General features: G+C 45.7%; 1 protein-coding gene across 1 annotated transcript in view; it reads left to right on the top strand.

The window, feature by feature from the left end:
- The window catches only part of LOC138787910 (C-signal-like), a 30,022-nt gene extending 15,474 nt beyond the window's left edge, over positions 1-14,548 (top strand). The window contains exons 5-6 of the mRNA XM_069965223.1: positions 11,344-11,454; positions 13,742-14,548. Coding sequence (XP_069821324.1) covers positions 11,344-11,454; positions 13,742-13,855 — 225 coding nt within the window. The 3' untranslated portion in view covers positions 13,856-14,548. The remainder of the gene's footprint in view (positions 1-11,343; positions 11,455-13,741) is intronic.
- Positions 14,549-15,072: the final 524 nt, after the last annotated feature.

Raw genomic sequence — 15,072 nt, 5'->3', positions numbered from 1 at the left:
AAGTATAATTATAAATATAGCCTATATACATATATATATATATATATATATATATATATATATATATATATATATATATATATATATTTTATATATAATATATATAGGCTAAACAGAGTGTGTGGCCATAGCAACATACTTACTAGAGCGCCATTTTACATTAAGATCAGGAACCCTGAGCAAAAAAGCGGTGTATTTTTCCCAGTCTGACACAGTGCTCTCTGCTGCCACCTCTGTCCATGTCAGGAACTGTCCAGAGTAGTAACAAATCGCCATAGAAAACGTCTCCCGCTCTGGACAGTTCCTTACATGGACAGAGGTGGCAGCAGAGAGCACTGTGTCAGACTGGAAAGAAAATATCACTTCCTGCAGGACATACGGCAGCTGATGAGTACTGGAAGATTTGACATTTTTTAATTGAAATAAATTACAAATCTATATAACTTCCTGACATTAGTCGATTTTAAGAAAACATTTTTTTTCTCTATGCTACCCCTTTAAGCCTGATAATTTAGCACTCTCCAATGCACTTCACTGTTTATCCTTAAGTATCCACATATCATCAGGGAGACAGAGTAAAGTAGAAAAGAGTTAAAGGGTGACCCTATAAACTGCTTAACCACATAAAGGTTTTTATAATAATAGCCATCTAGCAATATATTGAATGTACATGAAATTTTCAGTGCATTATGAGACAATATCATGTGCATAGAGGGTTCTGCAAAAAACATGAAAATTCCAAAAGTAATGGAAAATTGTGCCAAGTAATAGGCCTTTAGGCTTCTATAGATCAGGAGATTTCCGCCATCTAACAATCGTGCGCTCGGATAACATGCAAACCTCTCTGGTTACCAGGATACAGGTTGCAGGCTTAGATATACATGTGTGGTTAGTAAATAAGTGACCAGGCCTTGTCCTTCTCGATATGTTGCTATCTCCACAAGCTCTGTTTGCCTATATACATACAGTATATCACTGAGCTGGGGATACTGGCTTTCAACGCTTATAAGCGACGCTGAACAAGAATCTTCTATGGTTATTCCTATGGCTATATTGGGATGATAGGTAAAGTGGTGCAAACATAATTCGTTCCGGGACCGTGCTTGTATTTCAAATCCACTCTTAAACCAAAGCAAATTTACCTATAAAAAAAATCATTGAAATGCAAACAATTGGTTCCACACCCCAAAATAATTTATTTTATTCTGAATAACATGTAAAATGAAACAAACAATGTGAAACACCTGAATATGTGATATTTTAAGTTACTGTACAGAATAGCAATCAGCATGTGGAGTATAATGTATAGTAACTGCATAAACCTGATACACAGCAGCAGTTTGTAGATACAGGATGGAGATGCAGATCCCCATAATGCAGTAGTGTAGTACAACAGGCTAGAATAGAGAAGCAGGGCTGCTGTCAGAGGTCTGTGTGGTCACATGACAGCAATGGGGAAGGGGTGTGTGTTCAGCATGGACCAATCAGGAAGTGAGAATCACAGAGCTGTGCAGGACAGTGACAGAAACTTTTCTATACAGCATTGTGAATGGCTGAGTGTAAGTGCAGACACATTATAGCAGTAGTGTGTATAGCTGAGTGTAAGTGCAGGCAGATTATAGCAGCAGCGCGTATAGCTGAGTGTGAGTGCAGGCAGATTATAGCAGCAGAATGCCCCTCCCCCACTCCCCCTCTCGACCCAGTACAGGGAGCTCTTAAACCAAGTTACAATTTTGAAAAACTGTGAGCTCGTCTTGCAAAGCGATCTCAATCAAAGTTAATCTTAAGGGACTTCCGGTTCCGGCGCGGGCATGTGAGGCACGGCGCACAGGAGCTCCCGCCGAACCTCAGCCTATACCCGCCTAAACTGTCCACAGGACGACCGACCGGAGACCGAACGGCCCGCACATCCACCCGGTGGCCAGGATGGACAAGTACGTCCAAAAAGCGGGCCACAAAGCCGTCCCCGCTGTGCCGCCGGCAGCACCGGCAGCCCCGCCACAAGACTCCAAGATGGCGCCCGGCACTGACAGGGGAGGAGGAGGTGAAGGAGACAGCATGGAGTACGCTGCAGAGACACAGCAATTGCAGCAGCAGGACTCTCCAGGTACCACACAGGCAGCACAAACCGCTGCCAGCTGCAGTGTGACACAGACACTTCCCTCCCTCCCATGCCCACATCCATTATCTGCAGCATCCTCTGCTTTTGATTACAGACTGTTGGCAGCAGAGGTAGTGAAACTTATGGCACCAGAGGTACAACGCTCAGTGGAGCTGGTTATCAGATCTACATTACAGCAGCTACAGACGGAGGTCTCAGACCACACTAACCGTATAGCCACTCTAGAGACTAAGGTGTTGTCTCTGGAGGATGACAATAAGGAGGCAAATGACAAAATTCAGTTACTGGAGGATGAGATGTCAAGAGTGTCTGACAAATTAGATGACTTAGAAAACCGGTCACGACGTAACAACCTGAGACTAGTAGGGGTGAGCGAAAAGGTACTACCTTCTGAATTACAAAGGTTTTGTGAGAAAGACCTTCCCAAAGCACTTGGGCTACACCATTCCTGTCGAGTAGAGAGGGCACACAGAATCGGACCCCCTCCTGACACACGTGCATCCTCGCAAACTGAAAATGCACGCTTAGCTCATCGCCCACGTCAGGTCATCTTTAAACTTCTCGATTATAATGACAAGGTGGAACTATTACGGGCGTTCAGGAAACGGAAGGAGCCGCTCACCTTTCACCGAGTAAAAATACTGCTCTTCGAGGATTTTTCGGCGGAAGTCACAAAAAAAAGGAGGGCCTTTAGTTCTGTTTGCTCATCCCTCTACAAAGCAAATAGACGCTTCCAACTGCAGTATCCCGCCACCCTACGAATATATCACAATGATGGCACTTTTTCTACATACACCTCGCCAGAAGCGGCGGCTGAAGCACTTCACCTTAACGGAGAATCTTCCTCTCAGCACAGCCGTCCCCACCACAACCGCGACCGGTCACCATCACCGATGGAAACAAGACGCTCCTCGTCGGTAGGAGGACGCCGCATCAGCCCAAAAACGAAGGCGGAACGCAAGCGCCGACGTCGCTCCTCAGGACGTTATGCTGATGGACGGAGATCAGCTTCCCCAGACTGAATATCCTTTTTCTTGAGTACTATCTTGGCTATAACAAATGTTCTAATGCCTACCCAAATCTGATTTCTATATAGTCATGGTTCTTGAGACATTGAACTAATGATCGTGGCCTCCCACATGGATGGGATTGGATCTCCTTCCCTACTGTTAGAAATTGTTAAATAGCTAGGTTGCAGAGATGATTACCCTATGTTTCACACTTGGAGTTAACAGGGTACTATATCCCTACGTGGCCTCCGCTATGTACACTACAGTTTATATTCACTATTACTTGTTCGGCCATGCTACGTGAACCTCCTCACTAAGTCTAAGGGCAGCTGACGAGGACATGTAGGGATGTAGTACGTTCTTTGGGCCGGAGGGGATGACTGGGTTACCAGGGTCTCTCCAATAATAAGCAATGTTAGTTAACAGGCTGGGGAGGTGGTGGCACTGTGACACATGCCCGAAAAAAGGGAGTTCTCGGCCCACGCGACAGGAGTGATGTGGGTATTATCTCTCACGCTTGTCCAGGGATGTTTCTTCTATTGTTTTTTTTCTTGTTTGTCTCACTGTTCCTGCTCTTATGGTGATTCCCCCGTATGTTTATTATGTCTGCAATTCTTTTCGGAGGTATTTATCTTGATGCGCTATAGTGCTGCCGCTCGTCCATACATGCTGATGATTGAAAACCAGACCCGACACCACTCTGATCATCTAATCAAATTTCTTAGCTGTACTGTTCATATTAGCCGCTCCATTCTGACATACTAATGGAGACCATTAAGATTCTATCATGGAATGTTAAGGGCCTCCGCTCCCCTCAAAAGAGGGTTAAGATATTGAGGCACTTGAAGAGGTTCCGCCCAGATATAGTATTACTCCAAGAAACACACCTGACCTCGGATGACTTCTTCAGGTTAAAGAAATTTTGGGTGGGGTCTGTTTTTGGATCGTCAGCCGTTGACGATAAGGCGGGAGTAGTGACGTTACTTCACAAAACGTTTTCATTCTCTCTATTATCGCATACCACGGATACAGCTGGGAGACTTTCCCATTTGGAGTTGGAACACAATGGAGACTCGTTCAGCATCTATAACCTGTATGCGCCCAATGGAGAGAATAAAACTTATTTTGAAAGCATTGTAGCGACACTCCAATCAGACAATATCCCGAACAAAGTTGTAGGGGGGGACTTGAACACCACCCATGACCCATTAGTGGATAGAAAAAGTAGTTCCAAGGTTGTGACGCAGCCGAGGTCTAGAGACAAGGTCTTACCACTTCTTCTAGAAACAACGGGCCTATCAGACAGTTGGCGGACACTATATCCTGATGCTCGGGATTTTACACATTTCTCACATGTCCATCAATCGTGGTCGCGAATTGACTACCTCTTGGTAGGATCCCACCTTTCTAACTGTCTGATTGAGGCCCGCATTGAGGACTTGGTAATATCTGATCATGCTCCTATATCGGTTGAATTCCAGACATCATCACCTACGCGGCAGGATTTTACCTGGAGATTCCCTAGTTTCCTAGCAAGGGACGAGTCCTTCCACGAACTTTTGCGGGGGTGGTGGCTGGAATTTGACTACCATAATAGTGAGCACAGAACTAATGCCTCTGTGTACTGGGAGTCGGCAAAAGCGGTCCTTAGGGGCCGCATCATGGCACACTATAGCGCCATAAAGAAAAGAACTAGATTAGGTTACTCAAAGGCCAGCGCGACATTACAGGAAGCCTACTCCCTGTTCTTGAGATCCCCCACATCCACTAACAAAGAGAAATGGCAATCTGCTCGCGCAGCGTTTGAGTTCTGGATAGATAAAAGGGAACAGATGCACAGATCCCAATTTGATACAGACCTGTTTAAACAGGGGAATAAGGCGGGGAGACTCTTGGCGAGATTGGCAAAGGGACGGGGTGCAGTTTCTCACATTAATGCTCTGAAAGATGAACATGGCACGAAACACACGCAGCCTCATGCTATCAATGACCTATTGAGAAAGTTCTATGCAAAACTGTACACAGCAGAGCAAGGGACACAGTTGGAAGGGGGTAGATTCTTGGAGGGACTTTCTCTCCCGATAGTCACACAGGATCAGTTGGACATGTTAAATTCGGACATTACGGCAGAGGAAGTGCTTTCCACCATTAAGGGATTGCCCAGCGGAAAAGCTCCAGGGCCGGATGGATACTCTGGGGACTTCTATAAAATCCTGGCCCCCCAGGTCTCCCTGGCCCTCTCTGGCTATTTTACCCATATTCTACACAATGGGACCATCTCATCCACAGCTAAATTAGCGTACATAAAGGTGATCCCTAAGCCAGGGAAGGACCCATCTGACCCTGGATCATACAGGCCCATTTCTCTTATTAACCAAGACCTTAAACTTATATCTAAAATAATGGCAAATAGACTAGCATCCTTTTTACCAGACCTCATTGGTAGCCACCAAGTAGGGTTCATACGAAACAGAGCGGCAGTCACTAACATCAGGAGGGTTCTCATGGTGCTGGATAGGGTTCAGCACCGACCCCAGCCAGGAGAAAATCCGGCTCTCCTAGCTTTAGATGCGGAGAAAGCCTTTGATAATGTTAGATGGGACTGGCTGGGATCGGTGCTGGACAAGTACGGTATTTCAGGAGCATTTAGAGTATTTTTATCGGGCTTATACAGTGATCTAAAGGCACAAGTCCATACCCCTGGAATATTATCTTCCCCTTTGACCTTGGGGAAGGGAACCAGGCAGGGGTGCCCCCTATCCCCTCTTCTCTTTGACCTCGCCATAGAGCCTCTGGCTAGCCACTTGGTGGACACAGGCCTCTATGAGGGACTCAGTATCAACAAACAAACGGTTAAAGCGACCATGTTCGCAGATGATGTTCTATTGTTCCTGAGTAATCCGGAGGCCTCCGTCCCCAAGATATTGGATTTCTTACATTATTTCGGTAGCTTCTCTGGCTATCGAGTTAATGTATCCAAGAGTGAGATCCTTCCTCTGGGATCTAAATCCCCTGCCTGGCTGCCCTTTGTCAGTTCTCTGGGGGTCAAACCTGCTGCTTCAGCAATCACTTACCTAGGGATACACATAGGCAAAACTGCAGACACACTGTATTCTCTGAACTACGCTCCTATAGTAGCCAAAATAACCGCAGAACTCCGTAATTGGGAGAACCTGCCATTAACTTTTATGGGACGTTGTCATCTAATTAAGATGATAAGCTTCCCCCGCCTGCTTTACCCGCTCCAAACACTGCCGTTATTACTTAAACACAAAGACATCCAGAAATTACATAAAGCTTTCACAGTTTTTCTTTGGAGGGGAAGGCGCCCTCGGATCTCCCTTCGAAAGTTAATGTTAGGGAAACTGGAAGGAGGCCTAAATTTTCCGCAGCTACGAGGCTATAACTTAGCCTGTATCTTCCGCCATGTCCTAGACTCAGGGGCGTAGCTAGGGGTTCAGTCTAGGGGGGGCGAGCAAGTCTGAGTGGGCCCCCAACCGACTAAGTTACCCATAGGGAACCTCAGCAGAAGACACTGCTTTCCAAATAATAAAGGAAATATTTAACTACATTACTCATAGAGAACAGGGACTGAGAGCAGTGTAAAAGGCTTTCTACTTTTCACATATATGGCCATGTAAAATTTAAAGGAGTTATGCAAGATAAAAGAACCATAGCTGCTTTGTTGGGTGACCTCCATCATACTGAGTATTAGATGCTGGGAAAGCAGGGTGACCTCCATCATACTGAGTATTAGATGCTGGGAAAGCAGGGTGACCCCATTATACTGAGTACAAGATGCTGGAAATGACCAACATCATAAGGGGTGTAGTAGTGAGGTATAGTGGATAAGGGGTGTAGTAGTGAGGTATAGTGGATAAGGGGTGTAGTAGTGAGGTATAGCGGATGAGGGGTGTAGTAGTGAGGTATAGCGGATGAGGGGTGTAGTAGTGGAGGTGTAGCGGATGAGGGGTGTAGTAGTGGAGGTGTAGCGGATGAGGGGTGTAGTAGTGAGGTATAGTGGATGAGGGGTGTAGTAGTGAGGTATAGTGGATGAGGGGTGTAGTAGTGAGGTATAGTGGATGAGGGGTGTAGTAGTGAGGTATAGTGGATGAGGGGTGTAGTAGTGAGGTATAGTGGATGAGGGGTGTAGTAGTGAGGTATAGTGGATGAGGGGTGTAGTAGTGAGGTATAGTGGATGAGGGGTGTAGTAGTGAGGTATAGTGGATGAGGGGTGTAGTAGTGAGGTATAGTGGATGAGGGGTGTAGTAGTGAGGTATAGTGGATGAGGGGTGTAGTAGTGAGGTATAGTGGATAAGGGGTGTAGTAGTGAGGTATAGTGGATGAGGGGTGTAGTAGTGAGGTATAGTGGATGAGGGGTGTAGTAGTGAGGTATAGCGGATGAGGGGTGTAGTAGTGAGGTATAGCGGATGAGGGGTGTAGTAGTGAGGTATAGCGGATGAGGGGTGTAGTAGTGAGGTATAGCGGATGAGGGGTGTAGTAGTGGAGGTGTAGCGGATGAGGGGTGTAGTAGTGGAGGTGTAGCGGATGAGGGGTGTAGTAGTGGAGGTGTAGCGGATGAGGGGTGTAGTAGTGGAGGTATAGTGGATGAGGGGTGTAGTAGTGAGGTATAGTGGATAAGGGGTGTAGTAGTGAGGTATAGTGGATAAGGGGTGTAGTAGTGAGGTATAGCGGATGAGGGGTGTAGTAGTGGAGGTATAGCGGATGAGGGGTGTAGTAGTGGAGGTATAGTGGATGAGGGGTGCAGTAGTGAAGGTATAGTGGATAAGGGGTGTAGTAGTGGATGAGGGGTGTAGTAGTGGATAAGGGGTGTAGTAGTGAGGTATAGTGGATAAGGGGTGTAGTAGTATAGGTAGATATGGGGGGTTTAGTAGTGTAGGTAGATATGGGGGGTGTAGTAGTGAGGTATAGTGGATGAGGGGTGTAGTAGTATAGGTAGATATGGGGGGTTTAGTAGTGAGGTATAGTGGATAAGGGGTGTAGTAGTGGATGAGGGGTGTAGTAGTGGAGGTATAGTGGATAAGGGGTGTAGTAGTGAGGTATAGTGGATAAGGGGTGTAGTAGTGAGGTATAGTGGATAAGGGGTGTAGTAGCGAGGTATAGTGGATAAGGGGTGTAGTAGTGAGGTATAGTGGATAAGGGGTGTAGTAGTGAGGTATAGTGGATAAGGGGTGTAGTAGTGAGGTATAGTGGATAAGGGGTGTAGTAGCGAGGTATAGTGGATAAGGGGTGTAGTAGCGAGGTATAGTGGATAAGGGGTGTAGTAGCGAGGTATAGTGGATAAGGGGTGTAGTAGCGAGGTATAGTGGATAAGGGGTGTAGTAGTGAGGTATAGTGGATAAGGGGTGTAGTAGTGAGGTATAGTGGATAAGGGGTGTAGTAGTATAGGTAGATATGGGGGGTTTAGTAGTGGAGGGGACAGGGCACACACCTTCCAGTCAGCTCTAATGTGTGTCGGCTCTCTGCATAAGTGAAAGTGAAAGTAAGGGATTGTGCTGTGCAGCCGTCCCCTAGTGAGGCAAAGAGTCTGCTACCTGAGGCAGAAAGCTCATTCTATCTCATGGCAGAAGCTGCAGTTACCAAGTGGACACATGGCAGACCCTCTTCTTACCACCCGCCCGCCATTTTTTCCACTAATACAGCAGGTATACACACCCCAAGCTGCATCCCCCCAGTAGCCTGTAACTCCAAATTAGGTCCCCGTCATTTTGCCAGACCAGCACATCACACCCCACACCTCCTCTCCCCCCAGAAAAAGAAAGGACGCCATAATTACCTGCAACGCAGTCCTGTCACAGTCAGCCTCAGGAGTCAGCTCACTCCCTGAGTCTCTGCTCTGTGTGTGTGACTCAAGTGCAGGGGGAAGGGAGCGGCCTCTTGTGGCTGGAGGCGGAATTGCTCTGCCTCCGGCCACAGGAGTGATTACATGGCATAATCTCTGGAGATCACAGTGGGCCCCTGCCAGAGTGGGCCCGGGGGCGGCCGCCCACCCTGCCCCCTATCAAATATCGCTACTGCCTAGACTGGATTCACGGGTCCTCCTATTTTTCAGACTATGCGCTGGAAGCAGACCTAGCTAGCCCCTGGAATCTCACTTGCCTACTGCACACTGCCTTTGCCAAGCTCCCCCAGGAGGTCAGACATTCAGTTCTCCTAAGGGATACCCTGATCACATGGAAGGAAATACGTAAAGCTTACAACCTGCCGTTCCTCATATCCAAACATATGCCATTGTCAAGACATCCAGAACTGTATATGGGACACTCGGCCCCATGGCTTAGGGATTGGGCGGAGATGGGTCTAAGAAAAGTGGGGGATCTCATGGATAGGGAGCATCATAAATGGTACACCACAATAGAATTGCTTTCTCAGTATAACATCCCAACGACACGGAGGTTACAATTATACCAACTACATACTTTTTGTGCTTCTAGACTGTCAAACTTAACCAGAGAAGCCCCAAATAATGCTTTTGATGATCTAATTGGGATGACACCACACAAGCCTTCTATCTCCCTTCTCTACGCGTCCCTGAGACAATACCTTCTGAAAACAGACAGACTTGCATTATTTAGCACATGGTCCAGATGGACTCAAGACCAAAACATTGCCGAGGTCATCTTGGCAGGATGGATGAGGGTTAGAAGATGCGTCAGTAATGAGAGATGGCGTGAAACCTATTTTAAAATGACACATAACGCGCTATATGGCTTTAACTTTCTACCCACCCCATCGTTTCCTGACAGGATCACCTCTTGTCCCAAGTGCCAGACCCCCCTCACGAATTTGTGGCATGGTGTGTGGAGCTGTAGCCACACTGCTAAGTTTTGGCAGGATGTGACGGATTAAATTTATGATCACTGGAAAATAAGGTTGGCTATGGGTAGCTTCACACGGGCGGGCTCGCAGCGAGATTCTCGCTGCGAGCCCGGCAGGTCCTGGCAGTTCCCATAAACTACATACTTGCTGCGGACCGCAGCGAGTATGTAATTGTACCGCGCTTAACTCCTTCTACTCCCGCCCGGCTCCCCCGCTGTAAGCAGCATACATTACCTGTCCTTGCTGCTCGGGTCCGGCGTCCTGCTCTCCCGTCCGGCCAATTAGTGTGTTGCCCAGCCGCAGCCACTGATTGGCCGGACGGGAGAGCAGGACGCCGGACCCGAGCAGCAAGGACAGGTAATGTATGCTGCTTACAGCGGGGGAGCCGGCGGGAGTAGAAGGAGTTAAGCGCGGTACAATTACATACTCGCTGCGGTCCGCAGCAAGTATGTAGTTTATGGGAACTGCCAGGACCTGCCGGGCTCGCAGCGAGAATCTCGCTGCGAGCCCGCCCGTGTGAAGCTACCCTAAGACTCCACAGACTATACTGTTTCATCAGCTACGCCCTCCAGAAGAGGAAGGGGAACCGCGCCAACCACCGCAACTGATAAGTGTGGTCCTTTTAGTGGCCCTTAGATGTTTATTCTTTAATTGGATATCTCCTATCCCCCCAGACATATCCATGGTCATTTCACAATTAAAAATATTCTTTGGGATAGATCGCATTGACACTGAGAGACATAAAATAAAGAGCACAAAACGGTTCTTCCAAAAATGGAGGACTTTTATAGTCACCCATTATGACCCTCCAGCAATTGCAGGTATAATGCGGCCCTTCCGACTCACAGAGTGGTACTGTAAGGCTGACTTGGCGGGCTCCTTAGGTGCCCTCCGACTCCCCTTATAGGTCACTGCCTGTAGGCCACCAGGGTCCTATGGTTCCTATGCTGAGTGCGGACACAAATCTTTCTGATCGCCTCTTGAAACGAGCAGTTTTTGATTGGGGACACCACTGTTTTCATGTCATGGGGGGGAGGGGGGGGGATGTGTGTTTCTTTCGTTCTTCTGTTATGAATCATTTTGCGGTTCCAGTTTTCTATATTGTTTATGTTTGACATATTCTACAATGTACATCTTCTTTCACACTGTACCATCCATATACCATTTTTGTTTGGAAAATGAATAAAATATACTTTAAAAAAAAAAAGTTAATCTTAACCCGATGTAGCACTGTATATGACTTGGAGGAGATATATGGACAGTACAGTGCCGGTGGTTAAGTCGCCATCATGTAAAGAATGTTTCCCAACGTATAGCTACACACAGCATACTCTGCAGACGTTCAGACATATGCGGCATCTCTCTTTACAGGCAGCTCTGAATATGTTGACGCGTTTGCAAGCGGAATCATACAGAAAAGATGGTGTCCTGTGTACAGCTCTCCATCCAGGCTGGGTGAAAACAGACATGGGGACAGAGAGGGTAAGTGTGCACAGAGTCATGTCGCTGTGAACAGGTAACAATTAGTTCAGGTGATCCCTGGATAACCCTGTATTTCTTAGGGAGTCTTCATTGGACTGATCTTAGATTCTGCTTTGAGATCCCAAAGAAATCAAAACTTTTGACCTGTCCCTGTGATGATTCCTAATTCAAAATATTGCAGCATTTCACTGCAGATCACTTTCCAGCAGCCTCCTCTTTATCATCAAGATCAAACAAGAAGTCTCAGCGTAATTTTAGGCCTAGTGGTCAAAATAAAAGCTGAGTTTTAAGATTATTATATAATATAGATAGAAAAATGTAAAATCTCAAAATATTATTTAAAAAAATGTTATAAAACAGGATTGGGTCATTTTCTGATAATAATTTCCCTTCAAGAAATAATCTTGCCCCATAGTCTTCCTCAAACAATAAGACAATTGGAATCAATAAAAAAATACTAATGAATTGGTCTGTATAGACCTGGTGTGTATAGCCCCCGGCCATGTGTATAGCCCCTGGTTATATATACTGTATAGCAGTGCTTCTCAATTCCAATCCTCAGGCCTCACCAACAGGTCATGTTTTGAGGATTTCCCATACAAAGAACACCTGTGATAATACCTGATGCACGGAGTATAATTATATCACCTGTAAAATACTAAGGAAATCCTCAAAACATGACCTGTTGGTGAGGCCTGAGGACTGGAATTGAGAAGCACTGCTGTATAGCCCCCGGTCATGTGTATACCCCGGTCATCAGGGGCGTAGCTAGCATTCATGGGGCCCCGGTCATGTGTATAGCCCCCGGTCATCAGGGGCGTAGCTAGCATTCATGGGGCCCCGATCATGTGTATAGCCCCGGTCATGTGTATAGCCCCGGTCATGTGTATAGCCCCCGGTCATCAGGGGCGTAGCTAGCATTCATGGGGCCCCGGTCATGTGTATACCCCGGTCATCAGGGGCGTAGCTAGCATTCATGGGGCCCTGATCATGTGTATAAGCCCCGGTCATGTGTATAGCCCCCGGTCATGTGTATACCCCGGTCATCAGGGGCGTAGCTAGCATTCATGGGGCCCCGGTCATGTGTATAGCCCCCGGTCATGTGTATAGCCCTCGTCATGTATACTGTATAGCCCCCGGTCATCAGGGGCGTAGCTAGCATTCATGGGGCCCCGGTCATGTGTATAGCCCCCGGTCATGTGTATACTGTATAGCCCTGGTCATGTATACTGTATAACCCCGGTCATGTGTATAGCCCTGGTCATGTATACTGTATAGCCCCGGTCATGTGTATAACCCCGGTCATGTGTATAGCCCCCGGTCATGTGACTCTCCCCTTGTGTAATTCTCATGACAAAAAAAAAAAAAAAGGAATTAGTACTGCATCAACTACACATTCTTTATTGAGCGGGTATAAAGTCTGCAATAAAACGATGACAGTAGAGGGCGCTATTATACAAGAGAACATAAGTTACATAACGGCTAGCATATTTCAGAAGACTAAGCGAGGGAGAGAGCAAGAGAGACGACTATATTACTTAAAGTGGTACCCTCATTTGCAGTAACCCTTAAGGTGTCACCAGACATGTAAAAAGTTACTGATTGCATCGTCTCCTACTCCTGAGACCTGCTCCGATCCTCAGATACAATTGGGGGATCTGTGGCAGTGCGCAACACTCTTACTGTTATATTTTTATAATTTTGGATCTTAATACAGCAGACAATACCAATTAGGTTGATTTTTTTTTTTTATTTTTTTTTATTTTTTTAAGATTGTATTGCAGTGTAAGCTGCCGCCGTAAGTGGGGAACAGCTGACAGTGCTCGTTTGCTCCTCATAGTCGCCCCCGTGTGATAGGGGCTTGAGTGTCACCTGCCAATAGTTATCCTTCAAAGTCAATGAGCCATAGACATACAGCGAGTATCACCAACGGGTTAATAGGCAATGTCCCTGTTATCCACTTTTAGTCTTGTCTCATTAATTGAAACACTGGCTACTTTGCTCTTGGAGACGTCAATTACACAGAGATTGATTTACATTTTTTTCCCCCAACACTGTGGATGTTTACACAATGAATCACATGAACAGTACAACAGCTTGTGTGTTATTGGTTAGTTAGATTGTGTTTGTCTTGATTTGTGATGTGGGTAACATCAAACCACATTTTAGGGTGAAACCTAATGGCCGCACGATTATGCAGTCACAATCACATGACCGGTCGCCAATCACATGTGTCTCCACCATTATTATTATTATCATCAGCTTTTTCTATGTCCTTTTCCTCTAGGCTCTGCTGACAACTGATGAAAGCACAACTGCCATTATGAAAGTTCTTGGTTCTCTTTCTGAGAAGCAGAATGGAATTCTAGTGAGCTGGGATGGAAGTGTGATTCCTTGGTGACACAGTCAGGACTCATTGGCCTCCAGTCCATGACCCCCCCTCTCTCACTAAAGAATTGAATAATAATTAATATATAAAAGGGACACTAACATTAGTCGATTAATAATATTATAATTATCTAATTGTATTTTATTAAAAACAATAAATCCGTGTCTGGTGTTTTAGAAATTTTAGTTTTTAGTGAATATGTCCAGATACTGAAACATGTTTTTTTTCTATCTTCAGATTGTAGGCTTGTTTTAATTATATTGTATTTTATTATGGGGGCAGCCATCTTGCCTAAGCTCTTTCTAACAGACATGCTTTACGGCAAGCTTCATGGGCATAAACACAATGGACAGCCCCTATTCTTTCTATAGGAAACATTTGTGAGCGTGCTCTGTGGGCTCACTCCACAGGGAGTGATTTATAATGATTTTATAATATAAATAGTAAAATGTAAAAAAAAAAAATTCCGAAAATAATTTAAAAATATTTTAAACTAGGAGCCGTCCAACTCGTAGTTAAAAGGAGTACTCCGGCCTGCGGGGGGGAATTTAAATGAACTAGGCCGCTTCTGAGACTGGGAGAGCTGGATTAAAGACTAATGATACGGTTTGGAATACGTTACATTTTTTTTTATATTCTCCACTTGTCAGAGCCGGTGTCTGTCTAACCTGATGCATTGTGTTTAATAAAACCTATTTCTGAAAATGTCTTCAGGTCTTCATTGCACATATAAACAATGGAAACCAGGATGTTTCCATGATCTATGGGAAAGAACAGTGCAGGGATTCAATTTATTTTACTTTAAGTGTCACTGTCATTTCAGAAAACTTTTGACACGTCATAGAGACTTGTCAAAATTTTTGATCAGTCCGGGTTTGAGTGTTCAGACCCTTACCGATCGAGAGAACGAGGCACTGTAGCGGATAGAGCTGCGGCTGTATTCAAAACAGAGGAACCAGGTTCCGATCTGGAGATTGCTGGGGGGCATGGAGGTCCGACCCCCCCTGTGATCTTGTACTTGTCACCTATACTGTGGATAGGGCACAAGTAAGTTTTAATCGTAATTATGTGGTCCATGTCTGATTTTACCAACTATGCTTAATGGGACAAACCGTTTAATTGTAACAACAATACATCTATAACTTCTATACAAATTCCTATAGACGGTTGTTGTTGTGGAGGAGAATTGTTACATGCAATGGAATAAGAACTGAAAGGTAAAAGCAGAA

Source organism: Dendropsophus ebraccatus, chromosome 4 (assembly GCF_027789765.1).
Source record: "Dendropsophus ebraccatus isolate aDenEbr1 chromosome 4, aDenEbr1.pat, whole genome shotgun sequence".
In the NCBI taxonomy this organism is placed as follows: domain Eukaryota; kingdom Metazoa; phylum Chordata; class Amphibia; order Anura; family Hylidae; genus Dendropsophus; species Dendropsophus ebraccatus.
The sequence above is the reverse complement of the archived record's forward strand: the minus strand, read 5'-3'. Positions and strand labels throughout refer to the sequence as shown.